General features: G+C 43.6%; 1 protein-coding gene across 1 annotated transcript in view; it reads right to left on the bottom strand.

Annotated features, from left to right (window-relative positions):
* BMAL2 (basic helix-loop-helix ARNT like 2) overlaps positions 1–26,415 on the bottom strand; it is a 227,159-nt gene that overhangs the window by 28,216 nt on the left and 172,528 nt on the right. Inside the window, exon 14 of the mRNA XM_085652803.1 lies at positions 14,441–14,549. Within this exon, the coding sequence (XP_085508929.1) occupies positions 14,441–14,549 (109 nt within the window). The remainder of the gene's footprint in view (positions 1–14,440; positions 14,550–26,415) is intronic.

Raw genomic sequence — 26,415 nt, 5'->3', positions numbered from 1 at the left:
ACGCCTTACTCAATGACCTGAGACAGAACTGCGCCGAGTCCCTTGTCACTAGCATCAGTAGTGATGATGCTGTGGGCAAGGCTGTCGAACGCTTTTAATGGAAAAGCAGAGACTAAATTGTGTCTTATTTTATCAAAATCTTTCTGAAGTTCTGTGTCCCAGTAACATTCTTGTCTTATTTTGAGAAGTTGTCTAAGGTTATATGTTTTAGTGGCAAAATTCTGTACATTCTTGGAATAAAACTCGGCTAGGCCAAGGAAGGATCTTACATCATCCTTTGATTTTGGCACAGGGGCATTGCTGATTGCTGTGATTAATTTCTTTTTGGGTGAAATACCATCGCCACCTACCTCATGCCCTAGGTAGGTCACTGATTTCATTCCAAATTTACATTTTTCAACTCTGCAGTAAGTCCTCTTTTTGTTAGTGTGCTTAATACCACAGTGAGACGTTTGTCATGTTCTTTTTTGTCATGTCCCATGATCAAAATATCGTCTTGGAAATAAATCACCCCCTTTTGATTCTTAAACAGCTTATGCATTAACCTTTGGAAAACCGCTGCTGCCGAAGCTAGGCCAAACGGCATTCTCACAAAGCGGTAGCATCAAAAAGGTGTTATGAATGCTTTCAGGTTTTTGCTGCTATCATGTAGTTGGATCTGGTGGTATGCAGAAGTTAGATCTATGGTTGAGACCATTTGATACCTTTTGATTTGGCCAATAGTTTGTCTATTCTTGGTAAGGGAAATTTGTCAATTAAAATATTCTTATTTAGGTCTCTTAAATCAATACATAGATGCAAACGACCATCCGGTTTGCGTGCTACGACCAATGGGGCCAACCATTCCGCACACTCTACGGGTTCAATTATGCCCTTCTTCTCTAGTGCATCTAGATCTGACATGACTCCTTCCCTCGCGCTAATGGGGATGTTCCTGGGCTTGAAACATACAGGAATTGCATAGTCTTTTAACACTATTTTATGTGTGAAACCAAGTAATTTTCCAACTTCTCCAGAGAATATTGTAGGGAATTGCTTGTCAACAAAATGTGAGTCACCATCCTCTAAGAGCATTACCTGATTTTCAGTTTTAGGATTGAGAATGATACCCAGTGCTCCCTGGTCTACCCAACCCAAGACTGAAGGTCCTTTTTCAGCTACATATAGCTTACCAATTGAGCTTCTGTCCTTGAATTGGAAGGTTTCTTCAATGAATCCTACCATGGGATTTCTTTCTGCTGTAAAGGTCACAGGCTGTATGTCAGGGGGTTGTAATTTCTTATTTAATGTTTTTGCAAATAAGTCTTCCCATACATTATGTTGAATAATAGTATAGGGAGAGCCCGAATCGGGTACAATCTGTAGTTGTATACCACCTATTTATGTCACACACAGGTTTTTCTTTTGACTTAAGACTCATGTTTAAAACAACATTTTCTGAGTCATACGCATCTTCCATGCACAATATTTCATCATCACTGGATGAATCAGTGTTATTTCCACATTCTGTGCTTTTATCCTGAATGCATCCAACAACTTTTTTATTGTTTCTACTTAACCTTCTTCTGCAAACCTTGGTAAAATGGCCTACTTTGCCACAATATGTGCGTCTTGATTTTGAAGAAGGAGACTTTTTATCATTTGCTATTTGGCCATTATATCCACATCTATAACAAACAGAACTTTTGTACTCTACCTCACTTTTGTTATATGATCTATATTGTTGTACTCATGTCTGTAAGAGGACGATTTTTATTTCTTTTTGCATCATTTTTGCTGTGAGAAACTTTACTGACAACCAGTCCTTCTTCATTGATTTTCAATGCTACTTTGGCACACCTTTTGAACATTTCTGCCTTTTTTACTATGGCAATGATTTCATTTAAAGGTGCATCACCGCATACCCATAACTTTTCCTGGATAGAGGAGTTTTTTGAATGCATGACAAGTTGATCTCTAACAAAGCTATCATGTAAAGTGCCAAATTCACAGTTTATAACTCATTTTTTTAAGGCGGAAACATAGTCTTCAACAGACTCAGATTTGCTTTGTTTCCTTTGAAAGAATTCATACCCATTGATACCAACACACATAGTAGGGTGATAGTGAGAATCTAAATCTTCAAGGGCTTTTCGAAAAACGTTGGAATTTTCAGAAGATCTTGCTTTTTTCTCCATCTGATTAAATACTCTATTACCCTCTGGTCCTAAACTATGTAATAGCATCTTTTTCTTTCTTGATGGTGTAAATTCCTCATCGTTCTCCTCTTCTAGTGCAGATATATAATTTAAAAAATAATCTTTCCAGGCTGACCATTTTATTAACGGTTCCACTGGACGAGGTAAAAATGGTACAAGTGGAACTAACCCACAACCTTGTGATGCCATGCTGTACAAGGTAAATATAAAAATCTACAGTATAATATGATGTGACCAGCAAGTAAAATGTGAGCAGTAAATGTATACCTAAATACTAAATACAGCTTGAAGTTAATAGGTGTGCACATCACCGTGTGCAACAACAGTTTACATTTGAAGTTGTGAGTAGTAATTAAGATATGCGGTGTGCATATCACCGAAGAAATCTGTAAAAATAAATACTGTGTTGTCTGAAGGAAGCAGAAGCTTTCTCTAGGTTACCGGTGAAGTTTCATAGTGTAATAGTCTTGTTTGAAGAAAACACGAGCTTCTGAAAGTTCCCGGTGAAGGTCCGACGGCTGGTTATTAGAAAGCAAATAAAGAAAAAAAAACAAAGATGGCTGCTACACAAGGTCAAGCTGCGTGACCTTACGTGATGATGTGGTCTCTCCATCCCTGCACATTCTGGACAGCTTTTCCGATAAACGTCACTAAGCGGGAGACGTTCGGTGGAAGTAGACGTCATAGGAATCCTTGGACGACTCGAAAGAAGCAGCAGAAGCTTTAAGCGGCTCGCGAATGATGGAATCCCACTGCCACTCGAATAATGCGGCCAAGAGAGGATTCCATCAACGGTACGAACAAGGTACGAGTCACAATTTTTAAGTTAAAGACCCCAGAAAAGTGCTCAAACAACAAAGTTCAGTCAGGATAGCTGTAAACGTACCAGGTTCATCTCAAAGATGATAAGTGCCCAGGATGTGTAAGAATCAGTTACATCAGTCCAGCATTAGAAGTATCAATCTTGAAGCTTGAAGAATAAGGAAGTAATTTTGTAGCTAGGGTAACTGGTGCAAAGTTCAATGCTTGTAGAAGGCAGTAAAGTATTTAGTTACATCCTTTAATAGAAACCGTTTCCTTTAAATCAATGAAAATCAGTAAAACTCCATGGGTTCGATGAGTGCTTTCCTCTGCTTGCTCCGTGTTCTCATCATCAATCGTCGCCAATTTGTAAAGATGATATAAGGCCAGGAAGTTGAGCAGTAATATCTTTATTCAGGAGCAAGCAGGTACATGTCACTGCAACAGCAGCTCCACTCCAACTGGTCTACCACTACTATTCTAGAATCCCCCTATGTAGTATGCTTCCAGTTACCATGACACTGGAAGCATCATAGCTAGGATGTCACAGGCTTAACTTGGAGACAATGTGTAAAGTATTTACACAGCACTCAATAATATAGTGAAAATACAACACAAGAAAAATCCCAAAACCATTTAGAAAAATAGAGTACATTTTATTTTTTTTAAATGACATAAAAATGACAAAAATCCAATCAGTAGAACTAGAGTTATGATTTTTTACATTTAAAGGTTAATGATAGTGCCAACTGTGGGTAACTGGTCACACCAGAATGCCACAAAGTCACAAATTCAGGTAGACCGTGGCGGAGCATTGGTCAGACACAGGTCCAGGTTCATCCCACTGGAAGTTTTAACTTCTGAATTTGATTCAAGGATAGTGTGATCTGACTCTGCGGGCCTCTGCATCGTTGTGTTTTGGATCCGATGAGGTTATCAGTTGGGTGCCCTCACAGCTCTACGTTGCTCAGTGATGGATCTGGTGAAGCCTTTGGTGAGAAGCAGTGTGGTGCTCCTCCCCAAACTGCTCTACATACAGCCGGGAGGTGAATGAATGGGGCTGCATGTGCCTGCTGTGTCTCGTGTGGACTGAAATGCAATCTGTTAAGTTGCCTGCGCCAACTTACACATTGAACCAACTGAAAGATCTTGGTGCTTGTGGGATTAGAGCATGTAACCTGCAACCCTCGATTCCTCGGCCCCCTCGACATTCATGGATGTTTTATCGTCCACCTTCTGCTTTAAAACTGTCAAATCCATTGTGTATCGTGGTAACCTCACCATGTTTTGACCCATTAATTCAACTAATTTGTGGGGTAATATATATGTAAATAAACATTGCGTTAGTACTGGACTCTACAATATAATTAGACTAAAGCTTGGTTGATTTAGGTTATGAAATCCTGTTTAATTTGCAACAAACAATTTGAAAAACCATACAGTCCAACACATTTATATCACAGTTTATTTACAAGGATTTTCTCTGAAGTAGAAATTGCACAGAAGCAAGTAATTGGAAGGTAATAGGACCTTCTATGCCTTTAATATTTGCAACAGTATATATTGATACGTGGGTCGTTATCTTAATTGCCAGAAAATAAATGGCATCTCACACTAAAGCATCTGAGAACCTAATAAATGAGGGGAAAGGCAACTCATGGGGTGTCGACTGAAAACACTACAATTATTTAAACCTACGTACAGTGGATGAAATGCTCGAGCAAGGTAAGTGAAAGAAACTATTTTTCGCAGTTTGTCCGAGAGGGAACCTGACACAGTGCAGGCATGACCCAATGTGGATACCAAATGCTCCGTACTTAAACATATACTGGTGAGTGTAAAAAAACAACATCCAAAGCTTCCACCTTAATTAGAGTTCAAGCGCCCCTTCAGAAAAACACTCCGGTCTCTGCAAGGCTAATAGGGTATCTGTGCTTAGCAAAACATCTCTCGTGAGTGAGGGGAAAGGTAACCCACCCTTGCTTTTAAAGAACCATCAAAGGATCGGTCTGTAAAAACAGGAAAAAATATGTGTCAGATTACAGCCAACATTACGGCAGTAAAGTCTCAGCCGGAATCTCTCTACTCACTAGAATGGCTGCGGTGTTTTGAAATGCTTGTAGTTTGGCCTTTGGCTTCCCATTTACTGCAGCCAGTAGAGCGTGCCCGTAGTCTCGTCCGCTCACTACCAGGGCTTGAACTAACGTCCTTCTGGTGGAAATCGGAAGGTAGGGAAATATTCGGCGTAGTAGACACATATTATGATAGAATGATCCAGTGGTAACCAAAATATAATCTTTCATGGAGAGGGCTTGGTCAATTTTTATGCCAAGGTTCTTCACAGACTGTCTGGGAGACGGACTAAGCCCAATAGAGGGGGCCACCACTCATCTGACCACAAAGTGGTCGCTTTGCCAAACAGCATAATCTCGGTGATGTCTGTGTTTAGTTGTAGATAGTTGTCAGTCATCCAAATAGAGATGCCTAACATTCCCTTAGCAAAGCAATCTTTGGTTATGGCCAGATCATTATCAAAACAAAGGTCAGCTGAGTATTGTCAGCATAAGACATTATTCCAAAGCCCAGAGGCTCAATAATCTTAGCAAGGGGTGCCATATAAATGTTGACTAGGGTAAGGCTCAAACATGAACCCTGTGGAACACCCTTGTCCAACCGCATCTTGCGAGAGGTATAGGGGGTCAAGAGTGGTCATTTGGAATCGGTCTTCCAAACAATTATGTAACCATTTGAGAGCTATCCCATGAATGCCTATCTCGAGCAGCCTCTTCAACAGCCTCGAGTGAGAGACCATATCAAAGGCTGCGGAAAGATCCAACATCACAAGCATAGAAGGAGTTCCTGCTTCCAGTGAGAGTCTCAAAGGGTCAGTGACAGCCAGAAGGGCCGTTTCTGTGCTATGGCCAGGTCTAAATACGGACTGCGGAGGATCCAGAATTTGATTCTTTTCAAGAGAGGCTGTCAATTGTTTGTTGATTAAGGCTTCTAACAATTTTCCCAAAAGGGGAAACAAGGATATGGGGTGGTAATTAGATAAGGTGTTTGGGTCCAAATTACCTTTTTTTAGGATAGGTAGGACTTGCGCGGCTTTCCATTCAGAGGGACCCCTTTCGACCGTTAGATTAAACATAATTGAATAGCCGGAGCAAGATGTCTAGAGAGTGAAGCCATGGCTCTGGGAGGACAAATATCTATGGGGGTGCATGATTTCGTCAAGTCCAGAGATCCAGCGCTATACAAAACTCAAATAAAAATTTAAAAAAATCTCTGGACCTCCTCCAGAGAGAAGGGTTTGAATAAGTTTAGTGTAGGTGTCCCTTCTACTCCCATATCAGCAGCACTGCTGATGTCGAAAGTGTCTGTAATGGTTGGAGTGTTGAAGTTTAAGCAGATCAGAGTGACTCTCTAGCCACTTTTTTTCAGGAGAAAATCTCACAGTTTCTGCGACACTAAATTGAACTGAGAACACGCCTCAGGGCTGGTAAAATCACAAATGATTTTGAAAAGCACTTTAGGTGAATGGCCTGCCTTTTCAAATTGGTTAGTGATAAAGCGCTTCCGCGTAGATTTGATGTTTAAATGATATCTAGACACAGCTAATTTATAAAAGTGCTTTTAATGTTGCTTTTTAGTAGTTAAATGCCATGTGATTATTTCTCCCAATGGAAGGGATTACAGCATCTTTCAGGCTCCTCTCCCACAAATCAACTAATTTTATAAATAAAGCGCTGCATGAACAGTGCTGGTTTTGAAGGAGAGCAGCAGCCATCCCAAAATATTTGACAGATAAGTCTCAGTAGTCGAGGGGACATGGCAGTCGCGACTTGAAGGAGCTCCGCAGTGCACCCTGACACCGCGGCATTTATCTGGACGACATAAGCTACCCAGCACTTCACGAGCAGCGCTTCGGAAACCGGAGGACCTGGTGACCATTGTGGCCCATTTTCTGGCGGATCGGAGACAGCCTCAGCATTTGTAGTGGAGGCGGCGTCTGTGACCGGGCCGACGCCGATGTGATAACCATGACGTGCTACGGCTAAGGAGGTGAGGCCTGGTGGACTACGGAGAGGCAGACACTGGGAAATACGGAGTGCGCGACTGTAATCGTACCCCCCCCCCCGTTTTAATGGGACAGTTGCCATGGAGGAAGAGAAGCAGTGATTGATGTGGAGGGTAATAGCGGATATGCGCCAGACCGGTACGGGACCCCAAAATGGCAGCGATGTGAGAGGATCCAGTTCCCTCTAGCTGCGGTCGGTGGAAGGGGTAGGGACATACATGAGATCTGGTGGTCCCCTGCCTTGATTGAGTGATTGCTCGAAGTGTGGGCAGCCAGGATACCATCGTGATAGACTGGTCTCATGGATACCAAAGGGTGGTCTGCCCAGGGAGCGTGATATGTTGTAAGCACAGGGTATACCCAGAAAGGTGCATCGCTGTGCAGAAGCCACCGTGCCTGCTGAGGGTGGGACACTCGAGAGATTTGCGGAGTAGGTTGAATCCGGGTCACCAACAGATAGAGGAGGCTGGAGACATATTGGGAGTGTCTGCAATAAAGGGCAGTGTATCCTGTTCTGAATTAACCGGCGTATAGAAGACTTACAGAGGTGGTTGGAAGACCACGAGGGCGGACTGCTGGGGTTTGCACCCTCGGGAACGCATCAGTGACTGCCGGGGTATTGTAGTCCAAAGCTATTCGCCCGCTTCTGTTTGAGGGACAGTGGTGCAGTATAGAGACGATCTGGGAGATGCTGTGATTAGGGCCCTGACTACGAGTGGTGCACCTGGACCAGTTCTTGTAGGGGGTGAAAGAGGACTATATCTATGGGAGAAGTGGCCGGTTGCCAGCGATAGTGGGCCGCATTGCAGTGACTACAGTGCGGTAGGCCTAGTATAGTAACGCCGATTAATACACGATATTACCCGGTATCATTGCTGTGGGTCTGACGCCACTATATTACAGGTGGTGCTGGAAGATAATGGAACAGCCGTACACTGCTCCTAACTCCTTGGAGGATATGGGACGCCCGAGGACTAAACAGTCGGAACCCCAGCCCCAAGACGGCCCTTCGGGAACAGTACCGGACAAACAAACGGGTGGCCCGGACACGGATGTAGTTCCACCCACAGTGCCCACTAGCACTGAAGGCAAGCTTGATTTAATATTGCGTGAAATATGTGACTCCAGGGCAGTTATGGAAACGCAAATAAACACGCTGACAACCAGCTTTACTCTGCTGAAAGCCGACCACACAAAATTAGCAGATAAAGTGAGAAACAACAGGCTGGCACTGGACGACATCATACCTCAACAAACAACACACTCATCCCAAATAGAACAACTACAGCGCCAACTGAAAGGACTGCAGGAAAGAGTGGACGATGCAGAAGGACGCTCTAGATGCAACAATGTGCATATTTTGGGAATGCCAGAGAAAAGCGAGGGGGCCCACCCAACCCAATTTATCGAACAGTGGCTTCCGGAGCAGGTGGCTACGATGGGACTCGCACACCATTTCAGTCTTGAACGCGCTCACAGAGTTCCACCCAGGCCTCCCCTCCCGGGAGCGCCTCCTAGCGATAATAGTGCGGATTCTGGATTACAAAGACAGAGACACGATTTTGCGTCTAGCGAGGGAGAAGGCTCCCATTAAGTTTGAGAACAAGACAATTTCTCTTTATCCGAATTTTACCTTGGCAGTACAAAGAGCGAGGGCTACTTTCCAAGACGTCAAGAAAAGACTTCGAATGCACCAATGAAAGTATGCCCTGCTGTTCCCAGCTCGCCTTAAGGTTCTCTATGATCAAAAGGCCTGTTCTTCGATAGCCCGGAAGAAGCTGCAGACTGACTGGAAATTACTCTGTCACCGCCGGGTTCCCAGCATTCCACACAGTCTCACCACTGACAGCAACCGAAATCACAGCGGATGAGAAGAGAAAGGCACGACAAAGGAAGACAGAGGGACACTGTTAAAGGAGGACAACCATCGCAAGATTGGACAGCCAATCCGATGCGATCCTGACTGCGGCAGCACTGGCGGCACATGATGCACGATCAGTGGCGGAAACTGTGAACTCTTCGGAAGATGTGGATGCCCACTCTGACTCTGTGTCTAGCATGGCACTGTTCCCCCTGGTCACACCGCAGACTGCTAATGACTATTTGGGATGATAAACATGATTACCTCCTGCTGTTGAAGTGCAATGTCAGATGAGTATATAGACTTGTATACGAAATATATTATATATGCTAACTGTGGGATTGTGTATGTAATGGGACGGTGCTGGTTAGTTTACAATGTCTGTCATACTGCTTAACAATTGCGAAATAGGGTGTTAACAGGGGCTTTGAGGTCCCTGATCTTATGTGCCACGTAAAAGGTGCTATGCTTCAGGTAGTGGTTGCCCCCCCTAGGGCAACTGCACTAAGTTATGGAAACTATGTCGCTTTTATTGAGTTTGTTCTGTTGGTTTGGTTCTCTCTTGTTGTTTTGGAGGAACCTATTATTGAGGAGTTTAATAGGGTCTACTGGCTCGGCTACGTGGAATGCAAGGAATACACAATGTATGGGGAACTGTGTGATGTTCAGTTTACATGTCTGGAAACCTGATGGCGCAACCTAATAGATATAGGTTTACATCCTGGAATGTACGAGGTATGGGGTCCATACATAAGCGACATAGAATTCTGGCTCAATTAAATCGTAGGAAGGCACAGATTGTCTTTTTACAGGAAACACATCTCATACCGGCGGAAGTCACTAAGCTCATTAAGAAATGGAGGGGACAGTTGTTTACTACTTCTTATTCTGCATTTGCCAGGGGGGCGGCAGTATGGCTCAGGAATGGCACTCCCTTTAAGATGTTAGAACAACGGATAGATGTGAACGGACGTTATGTGCTATTACATGGCTGGTTGGATGGAGAGCAAATAGTAATAGGAAGTATATATGCTCCGAACACGGACCAAGATAAATTTTTAGCAATCCTCAGTACGGCACTGGTGGTATGGGAGGGGTACCCATGGATACTGGGAGGTGACTTTAAAGCAGTTCTGGATTTAGTGCTGGACAGATCGCACCCTCCATTGCAAGGGGCGGATGTAGAAAACAAACAGATGCACTTCGGGCATGGGCGAAGGGAGGGGGAATGGGAGATATATGGAGGGAAAAACATCCCACAGAAAGAGAATTCTCCTTCTTCTCAGCACCACATAGCTTACATACTCGTATAGACAGGATATTCTGCTCACGACGACTATTGGGTGCTGTTATGGAAACTACACACCTGGCCAAAACATATTCAGACCAATACCTGGTAGAGGCCACACTACACTGGGGAAAGATCCAGACGCCAATCCCGTCATAGAGACTAAATCCAGCACTACTGGAGGACTCCGTGTTCCGTGATGCCCTTTCTACGGCCATAACTCACTATTTTACTGAGAACGTGAACACAGCAAGCACTCATCAGATTAAATGGGACGCATTTAAAACGGTAATTCAGGGGTTGGCGATCAGTACAAAAGTGGGGGTACAGGCGACACTTATTGACAAACTCACGGAAGTTGAGAAGAGGTTGGGAAGGCTGGAACAGGACGCGGTTACAAATAACACGAGCAAGTCAGAATTGCAGGAACTATATATAACCCATGCAGAACTACTAGAAGACCTTAGAGTCCTGGACTATAGACTATATACACAGAAACAACATGTGAATGTGGATAGGGCAGGCCCCCTACTTGCTAGGAGTATTAAAGATACACCAAAGATGTCACCAATTCTTGAAATAGATACCCCGGGCGGTGTGGTGAAGAGCACTCAAATGGAAATTAACGCCGCTTTTCGACAATACTATGAGCAATTGTATGCGTCCCCAGACAGGATAGCAGATAGGGAGTATAAGGAGTTTTTTGAGGGATTGCAGGTCCCCACGCTAAGTGATGACCAGGCGGCAGACTTTAAGGGGCCAATCACACATATGGAGATTAAAACAGCGATAAATGCCCTCCCCCGTAATAAGTCGCCAGGCAATGACGGATTACCTATTGAACTTTATGCAATGTACTCAGAGTTGTTGATTCCCCGCTTGCTAGAGCTTTATCGGGTAGCACTAGAGGATGGCTCCCTCCACCACACCACGGTGCAAGCGACGGTGATCTCCTTGTTGAAACCGCGTAGAGACAGCAGAGACATAGCAAGTTATAGGCACCTATCGCTCCTTAATACGAATTACAAGATTTTAAGTAAGATATTAGCAAATAGATTACTGCAATATTCTCCCAGTTTGATATACACTGATCAGTGTGGATTTGTACCACACAGGAATACGGCGCTCAACATCCGGAGACTTCACATGGTGATGTCACAGGTGCCTACGGATGCTGATCCGCGAGGCTGCATTTCATTGGACTTGCGGCAAGTGTTTGATTCACTGCACTGGGAATATATGCTGAATGTGTTACCTCAATTTGGGATTCCGACAGAATACATAAAATGGGTGAGATTGTTATACACAAATCCAACGGAAAGGGCCCGCACGGGACCCCACATTTCAAGTCAATATGTGGTAGAGAGAGGAACCTCTACTGCAAAAATTACGTACAACGGCTGGACATAGAGAGATAGGTAATAATTGGGGAGGTGCATCTGCTTTCAGCGTACGCAGATGATATTATTTTATTTCTGAATAATCTAGACAAAATATGTCATCCTCTGCCAGAGCTTTTTTCAAAATTTCATTTCCGGACTTACAAAAAATGAGACCAAATCGTACGCCTTCTTTTTTGATGATGTAACCAGGACAGAACCAATTCAATTTGGTCATTGGCAGTTCCAGACTGCACCAGTTACCTTTATATATTAGGCATCCAAATATATAGAGAGGTGGAGGATATATTAGATGGTAATTTAGCTTGCACTATTACATCACTCCGGAAACAGATAAAGTTCTGGACTTCCTTACCGCTATCGGCGGCTGGGAGACTAGCCATAGCTAAAATGGTAATGCTACCAAGACTGTTATATTATTTTGTTAATCTGCCCATTCTGATACCACTGCATACATTTAAATTGTTGGACACCCTACTAGTTGAATTAATATGGGGGTCGGGACGTAGGCGTATAGGGCTTGCTAAACTCCAAATAGCCACAAAGCAAATGGGAATGGGAGTCCCTGAAATGAGAGCTTATTGCTATGCAGGCCAGTTGCAGTGGTTAGCTTATTGGATAAAAGGCCGTAACCTGAGAGAAATATCCATGACCACACAAGCATGGGAACAAGGGGAATTGCGTGTATTACTGTTGCCAGGCAGTAAAATTTCGTCCACAGCGTCCCCACTACTACGCATCGCCATAAATTATTGGAAAAGGGCTACGCGCTATACCAAAATCTCTGCGCCGTACGCCCCGAACATACCCTTGTTAGGCCTTCCGCTTCCATCGGGACGGGTGACACTCAGACATGTAGGGATATGGTCAGAGTCTGGAGTTTCCACGGTAGGCGACCTCTTTACTGACGGCACGCTAGTGAGCCATGATACTTTTGTGAGGGAGAAGGATGTGACAGATAGATTGTTCCTGCTGCATGCACACATTTCCTGCTATATCAAAACAATGTGTGCCCCTGAGGGGGGTGAGCCACAGACACATGCACTGACACATATGCAATACCTGATGGGTAATGGGGGTCACTTGATTAAATGGTTGTATCCGCACACACACGTCTATGTCACTACAACTGACTCGAAATAGATGGGACATGGAGATTGGCCGCACACTCACGGACCAAGAATGGGGGTTAATATTAGAACACCCATGTAAGATATCTAGAAACCGGAAGTTTACATTTATTCAGCTCATGATAGTGCACCAAGCGTATTTAACCCCACACAAACTAAGCAAAATGTTCCCAGGGTCATCAGGTGATTGTCCCCGCTGCTGTTTTCCAAATGCGGGATTATTACACATGCTGTGGGACTGCCCTAGACTACTGAACTACTGGTTGAAGGTGCAGGAACTGATTAATAGTGTGGCACCGACAGGGAACATCAAATCACTGGACCGTTGCATATTAGGTCTCGGCCCAAAAGGGAAGAAGGGAACCCCTGCGCGCAGGTTTGTGAACCTTGCGATGATATTGGCCAAAGGAAATATAACCATGAGGTGGAAAGCAAACAGACCACCCATATTGTTAGACTGGTATAATGAAGTTGTGAGGTGGGGGAGGGCAGAAAGAGTGGAGCTACATAGAGAGGAACAGAAGGGGATGAGAAGGGTACCAATATCGCTTGACTGGAATGCAATACTGGAGGAATTTGTAGCCAAAGACCTACAGGAATGAAGAGAAGGTACAGATCGGGATTGTAAATAATGTCAGTTGGGGTATCCACTATACGAGATGCAATGCTGAAAATTGTATATATGATGCTAATGCTATGTACTGGATTTATATAATACTTAACACTGAATTTGCACGGATGATACATTTTTATCATGCATACAAATGTTAATTTGAGCCAGGAATGGGGAGGTGGAAGGGTGGGTGGGGTAATTGGATTGTCTTGTCCGTATATGACGAAAATGATTAAGATAACAATGGAAGAATAAGATGATTGTGTTATTGGGACAAATCAATAAAAATATGTTTAAAAAAAAAAAAGGCTCAGTAGTCAAACGTTACCGGAGAAATTTACAATGCGTGAAATACACTTTCACATTCAAAGTTGTGTTAAAACAAAAAACAAAGAGAATTAAAACTAATCAGTAACTTAACCTGCCCTTTAAATTTGACTGATCTACACTTGCCACTTGACCCTACTGATAAAGCCTTGGGGTATATGCTTCTCACACATTACTATCATGCCCAGGCATACTCTGTGCTGACTGGAAATGGGCACCTCGCTTCAAGAAAATGTGTCCACCGTATTCATGCTTTACGCTCGTGAACTTTATTTCGATACCCAATTGCTAACAAAAATCTGGTACATGGAAGCTAGAGGTTTAATAATAAACCAAGTCCACTGTGTGAGCGCCTAAGAGGATCCTGCTCTTCCCCACCCACTACCATGAGACTGGCGCTATCCAAGGGGGAGGAGCCCATCGTGACGCCATGCTGTGATGCTGTGAACAGATCTCCTTCTTCCCGGGTGATGGATGGGGGGGGGGGTTGCTTCTTATTGGGAAGAACTCTGGGCCACGATGAACAAGCTCAAGACCATCTCTATAGGAATGGCAAATCAAAACGCAGAGAAAGGACAAGTGATGCCATGAAAATAGAATTAAAATAATGCATGATGGCAACAAAGAATATAGTTTCTGTAAAAAACAAAAAACGTAATGTATCTAACTGCAGAAAGTAAATATACATTAAAACAAATAAAGGAAGACCAGAGTCAAGTATTTCAACATTTGGAGTGAAATTACCTTTCTAAGTCTAGGATTGCATTTGCGATGTCTGTTCCTATACTTCCAGCGCCGAGTATTGTTCCGCTCAACATTCCTGGTACATTAAGAAAGGATTGTTTGGAAGTACCTGAAACAAAGACAAGTAAATATTAAGTTATGCAGCTTTGTGGTGGGCAATATGAGATGATTTTGTGGCACTATGGTGTGGCTTCGCACTCCCCCCTTACAATCATGGTTTCATCCAGTGACCCTTTCACACAAGTACCAATCGAACATGCTAGCCATCAGTTTCAAGGTTAGGGTAGGAAGGCTTGAGTTCTGCATGTCACCCGGCCTCAGTGCTTAATGCCCCAATGCCCGAGTGTCCAGGTTACAGAACACCAGATCTGCACACACAAGAACCATTTATCCAAGAGGGAAAGGAATGCACTGCTCTGTTAATTAGACACTAGGGGCCTTATTTACGAGAAAGTAACGCAGCGCGATGCCTCAAGCCATTTGGCTGCGCCACGCTGCATTACTTTCAAAACAAACTGATGCGTCATATTTACAACAATAGGACGTATCCCTGAGCTCTCCCCCGCGTTGGCACAGATTTGGCTGCCATGCGCGAACACAGGGACCCTTGCACCATGGTGCAAGGGTTCCTGCGTTGCGGGATGGGGATGATTGTTTTTGTGCAAGAGGGACAACTTCCTGCACAAAAACACGAGAGGTGTTTTCCTCTTTCGATGTGTGCTGCAGAATGCAAATGCATGGAAAGAGGGAAAAACTAAAAGAAATAAAAGTATATCTCCTCCATGCGCCTCCTTACACCTTCCCTGGGTAGCGTAGGATTCGGACGCATTCCCACATTTACGAAATGTTGTAAATCTGGGAATGCGGCAGAATTCATGGGTGTTGCGTGGGAACACCCACTGCAACACCGATGGAACACCCCTTTCACTCAAAGTGTTCAGTGAAATGGGCTTTATTTACAAGGCCATGAAAAGAAGTTGTCAACACCTTGGGAAAGACACAAGAAGTTATGAACAATTCACTTTCACAAAAAACACACCTTAAAATCCTCTCCATTCGCAAAGACTAAGAGGGTTTCATGATAATGAAAGTGTAAAATTAACGCCAAAACATAACATCAGTTTTTAAAATACAGCCACATTTATTATGTCCATTATCCACTGATCTATGTTGAGGACATAAATTAAGACAAAAAATGAAGAGGTGCCCAGCAAGTATGAACTCATGCTTACAGCTCTCTCAAAATTTGCCTTCTACTGAGGAAATATGAATTTTGTGATCAGTTATGTCCCCTATCGTAGACCCCAACGGCTCCATGTGCATGCTATAAGTACATGTATGTTCCCTCCTGCTCCAGCTTTGAAGACGCAAATATATGTGCGTCCACCGTCAACATGTCCTCTTTCAGATCCGCCATGAATGGGTCAGATATTCCTTTCCTAAGTATGAAAGGCCACCGACTTTATGTGGTTCACTTTCCACATTTTACAGATTCAGGCGAGTAGGCCCGAAATCTGTCATCAAGCCTTTTCCTGCCTTCTGCCTTCTGCCTCTGCAAGCTCCAGTCTGAGCCTGCATCTGTATCCATGAACTTTGTCCTACTCCCTGCGCGGCTAACGGTGCCTGATCCAGCCCGTCGCCTGCCAAAAACTGTATTTCACCTTCAAGATTATCTCCTCCGCTCCTCATCCGATGCATTCCTGTCTAGCAGCTTAGGTAAACATTCCTCCAGCTACCGTGCAAAGGGCCAGGCCTCGCTGTCCTCATGCAAGTAATTCATAGCCCTGTTACCATGGAATATTCCTACCCCCTCGCATCTAGTGTAGACACTTAGACGCTTGTACACGCACTAACAGTCAGTATAGTCAGTATAGAATAGATTCCATCCTAAGAGACCTCTCTTTTTGGATAACACAGTTCTCTAAACATAGGATATTAGATATGATTTGGGATTAGGTTGACATAACCCCAGACTTCTGTCTCCACATGTAGAGCTAAATGTCAAGTCCCCTTCACCCTCTAGTTGCACGTCAATCACACGTCATGCGGCTGCGCGCGCATCTCTGCCAAATATTTCTGCTGACATTGCAGGATTCTCTTATGGATCCACCCACTTGTGACATCATGTATGATGACGTTTATTAAATTACGCCCATGTATACGCCTCTATTAGCTACGTATGCACAGTTTATCTGTATTATCAGCTGTTACGCCTCTTACATCTGTTTCACTGTAATGTATTTTCTATAAAACTGCCTATCTGTCAATAATATATGCCCTTCCTTCCTGAACTTTCGTGGTGATGGAATAGAATGCCTACAATTCGAATTGTATTCCTTTGTATAGGAATAAAGCCTTTTAAAACCTCTAATACCACGGATTCTGCCTCTTATATTTACTGAGTTATTCTTAATAGACTTTACCGCATAAAAAATAGTACCGGTAACGAAATATTTACCACATAAATTGGCGCCCGAACAGGGACACTTTCTCATCTCACGCGCCGGCGGTGCGTTGCAGGCCCGGTCTCCTGCCACAGCTGAACGGACAAAAACGCGTACCTGCAGGATTTCCTGTATCTCCCTCCGGCCAAGCGGGGACGACTGAGGCTGCGATCAACACCCAGACGAGGCGGTGAGAAGTGCGAAGTATCCCGACCAGAGCCTAGCTGAGAGAGCAAGATCCGAGGTATACAGAGACCCGCCAGGTTCCGAAGTTCCGAGTCCAGTCGAGTCGAGTCCAGTCCGGTCCAGTTTCAGTTCCGTTCCGAGGCCTTCCGTTCCGAGCTACCCGGTGAGTACCATTACCGGGGAGGCATTTAACGTGCACATAGTCTGTGCCGGTCAAGACGGGTTTGGGTACACAAATCCGGTCTGCACTGTTTTAGCAGTGTATCTGTACTGTTTAGCAGTATATATAGTATGTTTTGCATATCAATAAGTATAAATAAGTATTATCTAGTGTCAGTATAATGTCAGTAACTAGTTTTCTATTAATTATCATTGTTCGTAAAACTATTAAGTGTTAAATGTTTTAAATACGTTCTATATATTGTGGTGTGAATGACTGTTCATTATTGTGTTTTCTTGTATAAAGTGTGTTCTAGTAATAAGGTCTAAAAATGCCGCTCTTTTCGAAACTAAGACAGATCAAAACTAGAAAAGGTGTACTCGAAGAAGCTGTTCCCATCCCACCTAGGGACACTCCAGGGTACTTTATGTATCATAAGCATGGCCTAGATGCCGTATTATTTCTTGATTTATGGGTGGACTACACCAAAGAATTACCAGAGAGTCAGAGATGGCCCGCAGCGGGGACCTGGGATGCAGATTGCATCATGAGAGTAGAAGAAGAATTATGGAAAAAGAAAGCCAGACAGTCACAGAAAGATGCCATTGAATTATGGCGTAAAGAATCATATAGACGTACAGAAAAAGCACTCAGACAGGAAGAGAAAGGTAGAGAGAATTCAAATAAAACCCGAGAAAATCTATTACTTGAGGAAGGTACCCGAGTAAAATCAGAACAAGTAGATAGACAAAGAAACGCTCTTATGAATGGTATGTATCCACTTCTGGCCGAAGGGTTACCTAAGGCTACCCCGGAAATACCAAAAAACTTAACTCCTCCATTGCTCCCGATAAAAACACATCCCAAAACAGCAAAGGACGTTTTCCTTTCCTCCTATTTAGATGACGCAGCTCCCGAGTATGCTAATGTCATACCACCCACACCGCTTGCCGATGGTGTTCAACACCAAGAGCATTCGTCTGTATCCCCGCAACTACAAACTCCTACACAAGTTCCCACAGGTCCGTCGGTTTCTACAGTTTTTCCCGCATCTACAATCTCTATCCTACGCCCAACGAATCCTTTCGTGCCTAGCACCTCAGAAGGTGCTACAGGAGGTACGACAGACATGTTTGCCACACCGCCGCGAAATAAACAGACCCTTAGAGATTTAGCACTCCAACGTACACCCCAACTAGCAACATCCGACATGTTTAAAGAACAGCTTGTGGATTGTAGATACGACCCAGTACCAGGTAGACAGGATAAATTGCTCATATCATCACTACGTATAAGACGAGCTACATTATATTTAATGACAATACCAGGAATGGGTGAACACCTAGACGAAATATATCGCTTTGTCCAAACAGGGCAAGGTCCAGAAAGTATTAACGAAGCTATGGAATACCAGAAAGTGGATGTCCAAAGACAACTACTACGTTTTTTCATAAATTGTGTAATTAGGAATCAAGACAGACCTGGGGCAGATCACGATACCATGCAAAGACTTGCCAAATGGGGTCAGAATATATCAGAAGAGAAACATGATAGACAGGCGTGTATAATCGCCATGTGTCGAAAGATCCGCAAGGATGTAGAACGAATACATAAAGAGAGACGAGAAACAGACAGAGTAGAGTCAGAAGAGGAGGAGGAGCAAGAATCAGAGCAATTAGAAACGATAGCTTATGTAGGTAGAGGAAGATCCCATAATAATACCAGAGGTTTTAATGACCCAATACGTCCGATACGTCCAGAATATAATAGACATTTTCCAAACCCTATGTTAAATACAAAATCCCCTGAACACCTATTCCAAGCCGCTGATAAATTACTCCGAGATCGAAGGGGGTACCACATGCTCGATTCCATGGACGAACAAGAATTAGCCAGGTCAGCAGTACAATGGGCTGACAGTCCCAGCGAATACAATGATGATGTACTTGCACACACGTTTCTGAATCTTGACCCATATGAACAGCGTTTAGCTAGTATATACATGATTCAACACCTCCTTATATTATATAAAAGCCAACACTCCGATCCAGGACCCTTACCTGACATATTGACAGAACTACTCACGAATATATGGAGAGGGTCAGGTACTGATTTGATTAAGGAAATTCTAGAATCCCGAAACCAATATTTAAATTTCGTATGCCCAGAACACGTTCCAGTTCCCATTATGGGAAGAAAAATGTATCACATAGATAGACAGAACCCGTTACGCGAAGTGCACCCAATCAGAGGTGCCGGCGATAATTTTACACGCGTATTTGTGTACACGCCTATAACTAAACTGGAATTATTAGAAATGAAGAAAGTAGTACCCAGCCATGACAAGGACCCAGCAGGTTTCCACCGTGAGATAAAAGACATGTTACTCATGGGAGAGTATACCTACCCCGACATTATGAAAATATTAAAAGTCCTATTACCCGCCGGTGTTTATGAGAAACTCAAAGAAAAGGAATGGGAGGTGGGAGACCAAAAGATAGATTGGACAGCATTAGAAAACGAAGAAAAGGCCCGAGCTGCAGGAGCAGGGCTTGGGGAAAAGACTACAGCACTAGCAGGATTACTAATACAGGTACTGCCACGTTTATTAACTACGAAAAAGGAAGACTGGGGTGCAATCTCAGCCTGTAAACAAAAGCCAGATGAAGACACTAGTGATTTCTATTCCCGATTTGAAAAATGTTTTAGTATAAATAGTGGCATAAAAGCCAGTAGTGAGTCATATCCACATAGTCATATCCACATCTGTTTGTGACAAAATTAGTTGAAAATTCTCTGCTACAAGTCAAGAATAGAGTATTGAAATTCGAAAGTACCTGGCAAGGTAATACCCCATCACAGATGTTACAGATGTTACAATATCACCACAATAGAATTAGAGAAGAACAAGAACATGAACAAAGACGTATGAAAGATACTAAAATGAAAATGCTTGTTGCACAGTCAGTTCCAGCCGATGGTCATCAAAAGGGTGATTCCGCAGGTCCTGCGAAAGGGACATGCAACTATTGTAAACAACAAGGTCATTATATACACGATTGTCCAGTCCTGAAACATAATATTGCCACAGGTAGAACCCATGAAAGACCACGTCCACCTAGACAGGATCAGAATCAACAACAAATCCCTCAGCATGCACAACCTAGGTTAGCTCCGCAACAATTAGCTCCGCAACAGGCAGCTCCACAACAGATCGTAGCACCACCACAAGCGCAGCCTATTGCTGCAACACAAGCAACGACACAACAAATGTATCAGTATGCACAAACAGATTATCCCGATTATCAGCGATACTCATGAGATAGCCTAGAGAGGGAAGTTGGCTTACCCCTTATTGAGGTTCCTGTAGACCAAGAGGGACCTTATGTACATAGTGAACTATTAGGGGAAGACAGAAAGTTTTTACTTGATACAGGGGCAAGCAGAACAACTATAAGACGCAGTGAAGTTCCAGGGGCACCCCTCTCAGGCTCACAAAATATTTCCCTTGGATTCTCAGGAAAACCTATAATAAATGACGTAACACAACCTCTTCCACTTACAGTCGGTCCATTGACACGTACTACAGATTTATTGCTTACTAAATCATGTCCAGAAAACTTGTTAGGTATAAAAACATTGAAAGCTCTAGGAGCCATAATATGTTGTTCTCCGGAAGGAGTACGACTATTTTTACGTGACTTTAAAGGTCACTACGTATCCAGAGACATGGATCACCGACTGCAGAATTTACCTACACATTTATGGGCACAAGGCCCCACTGATGTTGGTTGCATGAACATTACACCATATCGAGTCACACTGAAAACAGGAATAGTACTACCACGAATGCGACAATACAAGTTACCACCAGATGCTGTAGTGGCTTTACTGCAAATCATTGACGAGCTCATTGCACAAGGAGTGGTTGTCGAAACAGACTCCAATGTATGTAATTCCCCGATAATTCCGATTCTTAAAAGAACGGATCCAAAAGCACCACCAGTATATCGATTAGTTATTGATCTGCGCGAATTAAATAAATGTATTGTACCACAATACCCTGTGGTTCCAGATATCTCTTCATTACTCACAGCTATTGACTCAGAAGCAACGTTCTTCACTGTAATTGATCTCAAGAATGCTTTCTTTAGTGTCCCAATCGATCCGGAAAGTCAATATCTGTTCGGTTTTAGTTTAAATGGACGAAGTTTTAAATTCACACGCGCACCTCAAGGATTTACAGAGAGCCCCAGCATCTATAGCCAAGCACTGAAACGAGAACTTGACAGTATCCACATGCCAGTTAACACTGCCTTGCTTCAATATGTCGATGATCTGCTGATCACCGCCCGAAGCGAACCTGAATGTGAAAAAGCGTCATTGATGGTTTTAAAATTTTTGGCTGACAAGGGGCACAAGGTGTCCCCTTCTAAGCTGCAATTCTGTGTCCAGCGAGTTGTTTACCTTGGGCACTCGCTGTCCAAGGAGGGAAGGCAGCTTACACCCGACCGCATCCAGTTAATTGCTAACATGCCACCACCCAAGACACAAAAGGAGGTGCGGGCTTTTATAGGCCTCACTTCATACTGTAGGCAGTGGATCCCTCAATATGCATTTCTAGCAAAACCACTCATCCAGTTGACAACACAGGAGGCAGCCACATCGACTGTCCTCCCTTGGACTCAAGAACATACACATGCCTTTGAAAGCTTAAAGAAAGCTTTATGCCAAGCACCTGTCCTAGCAACACCATGCTACAGTAAACAGTTTACACTCTTTGTTACAGAACGCGAAGGTACTGCCTTGTCAGTACTCACTCAGGAACAAGCAGGATCACACAAACCATGTGCTTATTTCTCTAGTACATTAGATCCAGTAGCTCAGGCTCTTCCAGCGTGCCTGAAATCAGTGGCAGCAACAGCTTTAGCAATCAGACAAAGCGATGCCATAGTGTTAGGACACCAATTGACAGTACAAGTACCACACGCAGTAGAGGTTCTTTTGAACCGCACACAAACACAACACTTGACTATAGCGAGACTCACCGGTTACGAATTAACATTGTTTCAGCCACATATAGAAATCAGACGTTGTAATACGTTAAATCCTGCCACACTGTTACCAGTAGGCGGAACAGATCCATTGGCACATGATTGTGTCGAAGTCATTACTATCACGACGAAACCCAGACAAGACTTGACAGATATCCCTTTGTCAGATCCAGACTTGACATTATATGTAGATGGGTCATGTATGAGAACAAGTACAGGAGAGTTAGTGGCCGCTTACGCAGTCACAACAGACACTGAAGTCATTGAAACAAATTGTATTAACACTTTGTCAGCTCAAGCAGCAGAGCTCACCGCTCTGACACAAGCCTGTATTCAAGCCACAAATAAAAAAGTCAACATATACACAGATTCACGTTATGCATTCGGAGTCGTCCATGACTTCGGCGTACTGTGGCGAGAGAGAGGTTATTTAACTTCTCACGGTGCCCACATCCAACACGGACCCCTCATTCAAACCCTATTAGACGCGATTCATCTACCTACTGCAATATCGATTATGAAATGCAAAGCCCACACAAAAGTTACCGATATTATTTCTCAGGGTAATGACCTAGCTGACAGAACAGCTAAACAGACTGCTCAGAATCAGACTCACACAACTGACATGACAAAGACAATAGTCCTGACACCAACACATTGCATGACAGTTAAGGATCCCGCCCTTGATGTAATTGACATACAGACACATGCTACACCAGAAGAAATAAAGAAATGGACTGAATTAGGAGGGATCCAAACGGATCAAGGATGGATGACGAAGGAAAAATCTATATGGTTTCTTCCCGACTCAATGGTCCAAGTCATCATTAACACAATACATAGTCCAGCGCACCTAGGAGAAAAAGCTGTGCTAGACAGCATTCAACACATTTGGTTCAACAAACACTTGCGAGCCGCAGCTAAACAAAAAGTTCGTACCTGTATGATATGTTGTCAGTTTAATCCAGGTAAAAGCATCCCCGTAGAGCAGGGTGGATTTCAAACTCCCGATCATGCTTTTGAAGTCCTCCAGATGGATTATATCCAGATGGAACGATGTCGAGGATTCAAATATGTTCTCGTAGTTGTCTGTGCTCTGTCCCGTTGGACAGAAGCATATCCGGTTTCAGATTACACTGCCCCGACTACTGCCAAACAGTTAGTTCGAGAATTCTTCCCACGGTACGGTTTACCACGTGTTGTCTACTCAGATAATGGCCAGCCGTTCTCATCCGAACTAATGAAACACGTTTCCCTTTTATTAGGCTACCAATGGAAATTCCACTGTGTCCGACATCCCGAGGCGGCAGGTCTCGTGGAACGTCATAATCAAACTCTGAAAATTAGATTGTCCAAAAAATGTAGAGAAAAAGGAGTCGATTGGATAGTAGCCTTACCAGTTGCGCTCTTTTACATGAGAATGGTAGCACATTCTCGAACAGGGCTATCCCCGTACGAGGTGATCTTCGGTAGACCACCAAATATGTGGGGGACGCCTATACCTCGCAAAATCACTGATGTTGACTGTAATATGCTGACAGATTACCTGGCTTCCTTGATGTCTGCACTACGATCTTGTCGTTCACAGGTATCCGCAGCTTTTCCCGACAATACTGAAGTGAAGCCCCATGACGTGGTTCCTGGGGACCTGGTTTTGGTCAGGAATTTTGACAGGAAGACCCAACTGGATCCTAGGTGGAAGTCACCGAAGTTAGTTCTACTCACTACAAGGACAGCCGTGAAGATCGAGGGACGGAAAGGGTGGTTGCACTCGAGTCATATCAAGAAATTTTATGGACTACCATCCAGTGTGAATATTCAACCCTGTATTCCCTCACAGACAGACTCAAAGCTCCCCTTGGCTGAATTAACAAAACCAGAACTTTACAAACTAAAATTGAGGTCTAGTAAGTCAGACAATTTGATTGTTTAAGTCCTCTCCAAGGTGAATCGGTTGAATTTGTCTCTGACATGTATCCTCTAGACCGGAATAGAGAAAGAAATCATCAAATGCAGCTCAAGAAGCATGCGTATTGTAAATCATTTCGTAGTCACTGCACAGTAACATTATTAATTTTGTTTTTTCTAAGTCTTCTGATCATCATTGTCAGCATCCTATTGCACATGTATTACCCTATTCTTAAACGTGCTTACAATGTAACTGCAGAACATTCTTTTAGCGAATTACCTCCGCATGAGTTGTCCTATAGATTTGCACTGCGCAACAACACATTCATTAGTATGCTACATCATTCCCATCAAACCAGCAATGCCACAAATTGTTGGATATGTGGCCGACTCCCTCCCTATCAGAACTATAAGGGAGTTTTGCCCCTCTTTCCCTATCCGTTCACACACAATGGCTCCTGTGGAGCATGGTTTAGTTTGATTAATTCCCTAGATTCGAATTCCGCAGTTTATCAAGACAACTGGGTATGGGGAAACCTGAACTTAGTTTTGCTTAAAGTCTGCTACCCTAACAAGGAGGGACTTCCCAAAAGAACAGGAACTGATCTAGAAAATGAAGTATATGGATTAGGTAATTTTACACTTAACCTCATGATCCTGAACGTTGAATCTGAAGCTACACCAATCTTGCCCGCCATGTCAGTATTCCCAGTAAAAGGGGAATTATGTGTAAGAAAGAATGGTTCCATACACATGGGCCATAGTAAATGCACCACTGTAATAAAATTCAGTGATCAAGGCAAGTCTACATTTAGAGCTTCTCGCCATTCCTACTTTATATGTGGCCAGACCGCATATATACGTCTACCTTTGGATTGGGATGGTACCTGTTACATAGCATTCCTTCTACCACCTGTTTTCCTAGCCCCTCCTGATTATCATAGAAATACTCATTTAGTACACAATAGACAGCAGAGAGATCTCCCAATTGTCGATTACACTGAAACAGCATGGGAAAAATACACAGATTTCAATAAAGGTTTCTTTCCCTATATAGGTACAGTCACTAATAGTAAGCTAATACGTAGATTAACCAGAACCCTTGAAGCAGTAGTGAACGAAACTATTTCCGCCTTAGGCAATTTAACAGAAGAGCAGTCTGCTATGCGGATTGTTGTGCTTCAAAATCGTCTTGTCCTTGACGTCATCCTGGCCGATAGGGGCGGAGCTTGTAGAGTCATCGGATCAAGTTGCTGCATTTTCATACCAGAAAATTCGCCGTCAGTATATAAAGCCATAACCCGCCTTCATAAGATTGTAAGCCAGATACACCAGAGTCCAGGCACCTGGACTTGGTCCGGTTGGTTCTGGGGCGTGTTGTCAGCCTGGGGATGGAGAATCCTATCCTTCCTAGGTATTGGCTTTCTCATACTATTCAGTTGCTGCTTATGTCTACAATGTGGGCCAGCGATTTGTGGTCTGTGTGCCACCTCGTGTATCCCACATCCAAGTTTTCGTTCAAGATCCCGGAAGAAGAAAGAAGAACAAATGATGTTATATGAACAGATCGATGGATTGATGAAGATCGATATCTCCTGAGGGTCCGTAGGGGACAAGGAGGGAATGAGGAAATATGAATTTTGTGATCAGTTATGTCCCCTATCATAGACCCCAACGGCTCCATGTGCATGCTATAAGTACATGTATGTTCCCTCCTGCTCCAGCTTTGAAGACGCAAATATATGTGCGTCCACCGTCAACATGTCCTCTTTCAGATCCGCCATGAATGGGTCAGATATTCCTTTCCTAAGTATGAAAGGCCACCGACTTTATGTGGTTCACTTTCCACATTTTACAGATTCAGGCGAGTAGGCCCGAAATCTGTCATCAAGCCTTTTCCTGCCTTCTGCCTTCTGCCTCTGAAAGCTCCAGTCTGAGCCTGCATCTGTATCCATGAACTTTGTCCTACTCCCTGCGCGGCTAACGGTGCCTGATCCAGCCCGTCGCCTGCCAAAAACTGTATTTCACCTTCAAGATTATCTCCTCCGCTCCTCATCCGATGCATTCCTGTCTAGCAGTTTAGGTAAACATTCCTCCAGCTACCGTGCAAAGGGCCAGGCCTCGCTGTCCTCATGCAAGTAATTCATAGCCCTGTTACCATGGAATATTCCTACCCCCTCGCATCTAGTGTAGACACTTAGACGCTTGTACACGCACTAACAG

This window comes from Triturus cristatus, chromosome 4_1 (assembly GCF_964204655.1).
Source record: "Triturus cristatus chromosome 4_1, aTriCri1.1, whole genome shotgun sequence".
Taxonomy (NCBI): Eukaryota; Metazoa; Chordata; class Amphibia; order Caudata; family Salamandridae; genus Triturus; species Triturus cristatus.
This window is presented reverse-complemented; position numbering and strand designations above follow the sequence as displayed.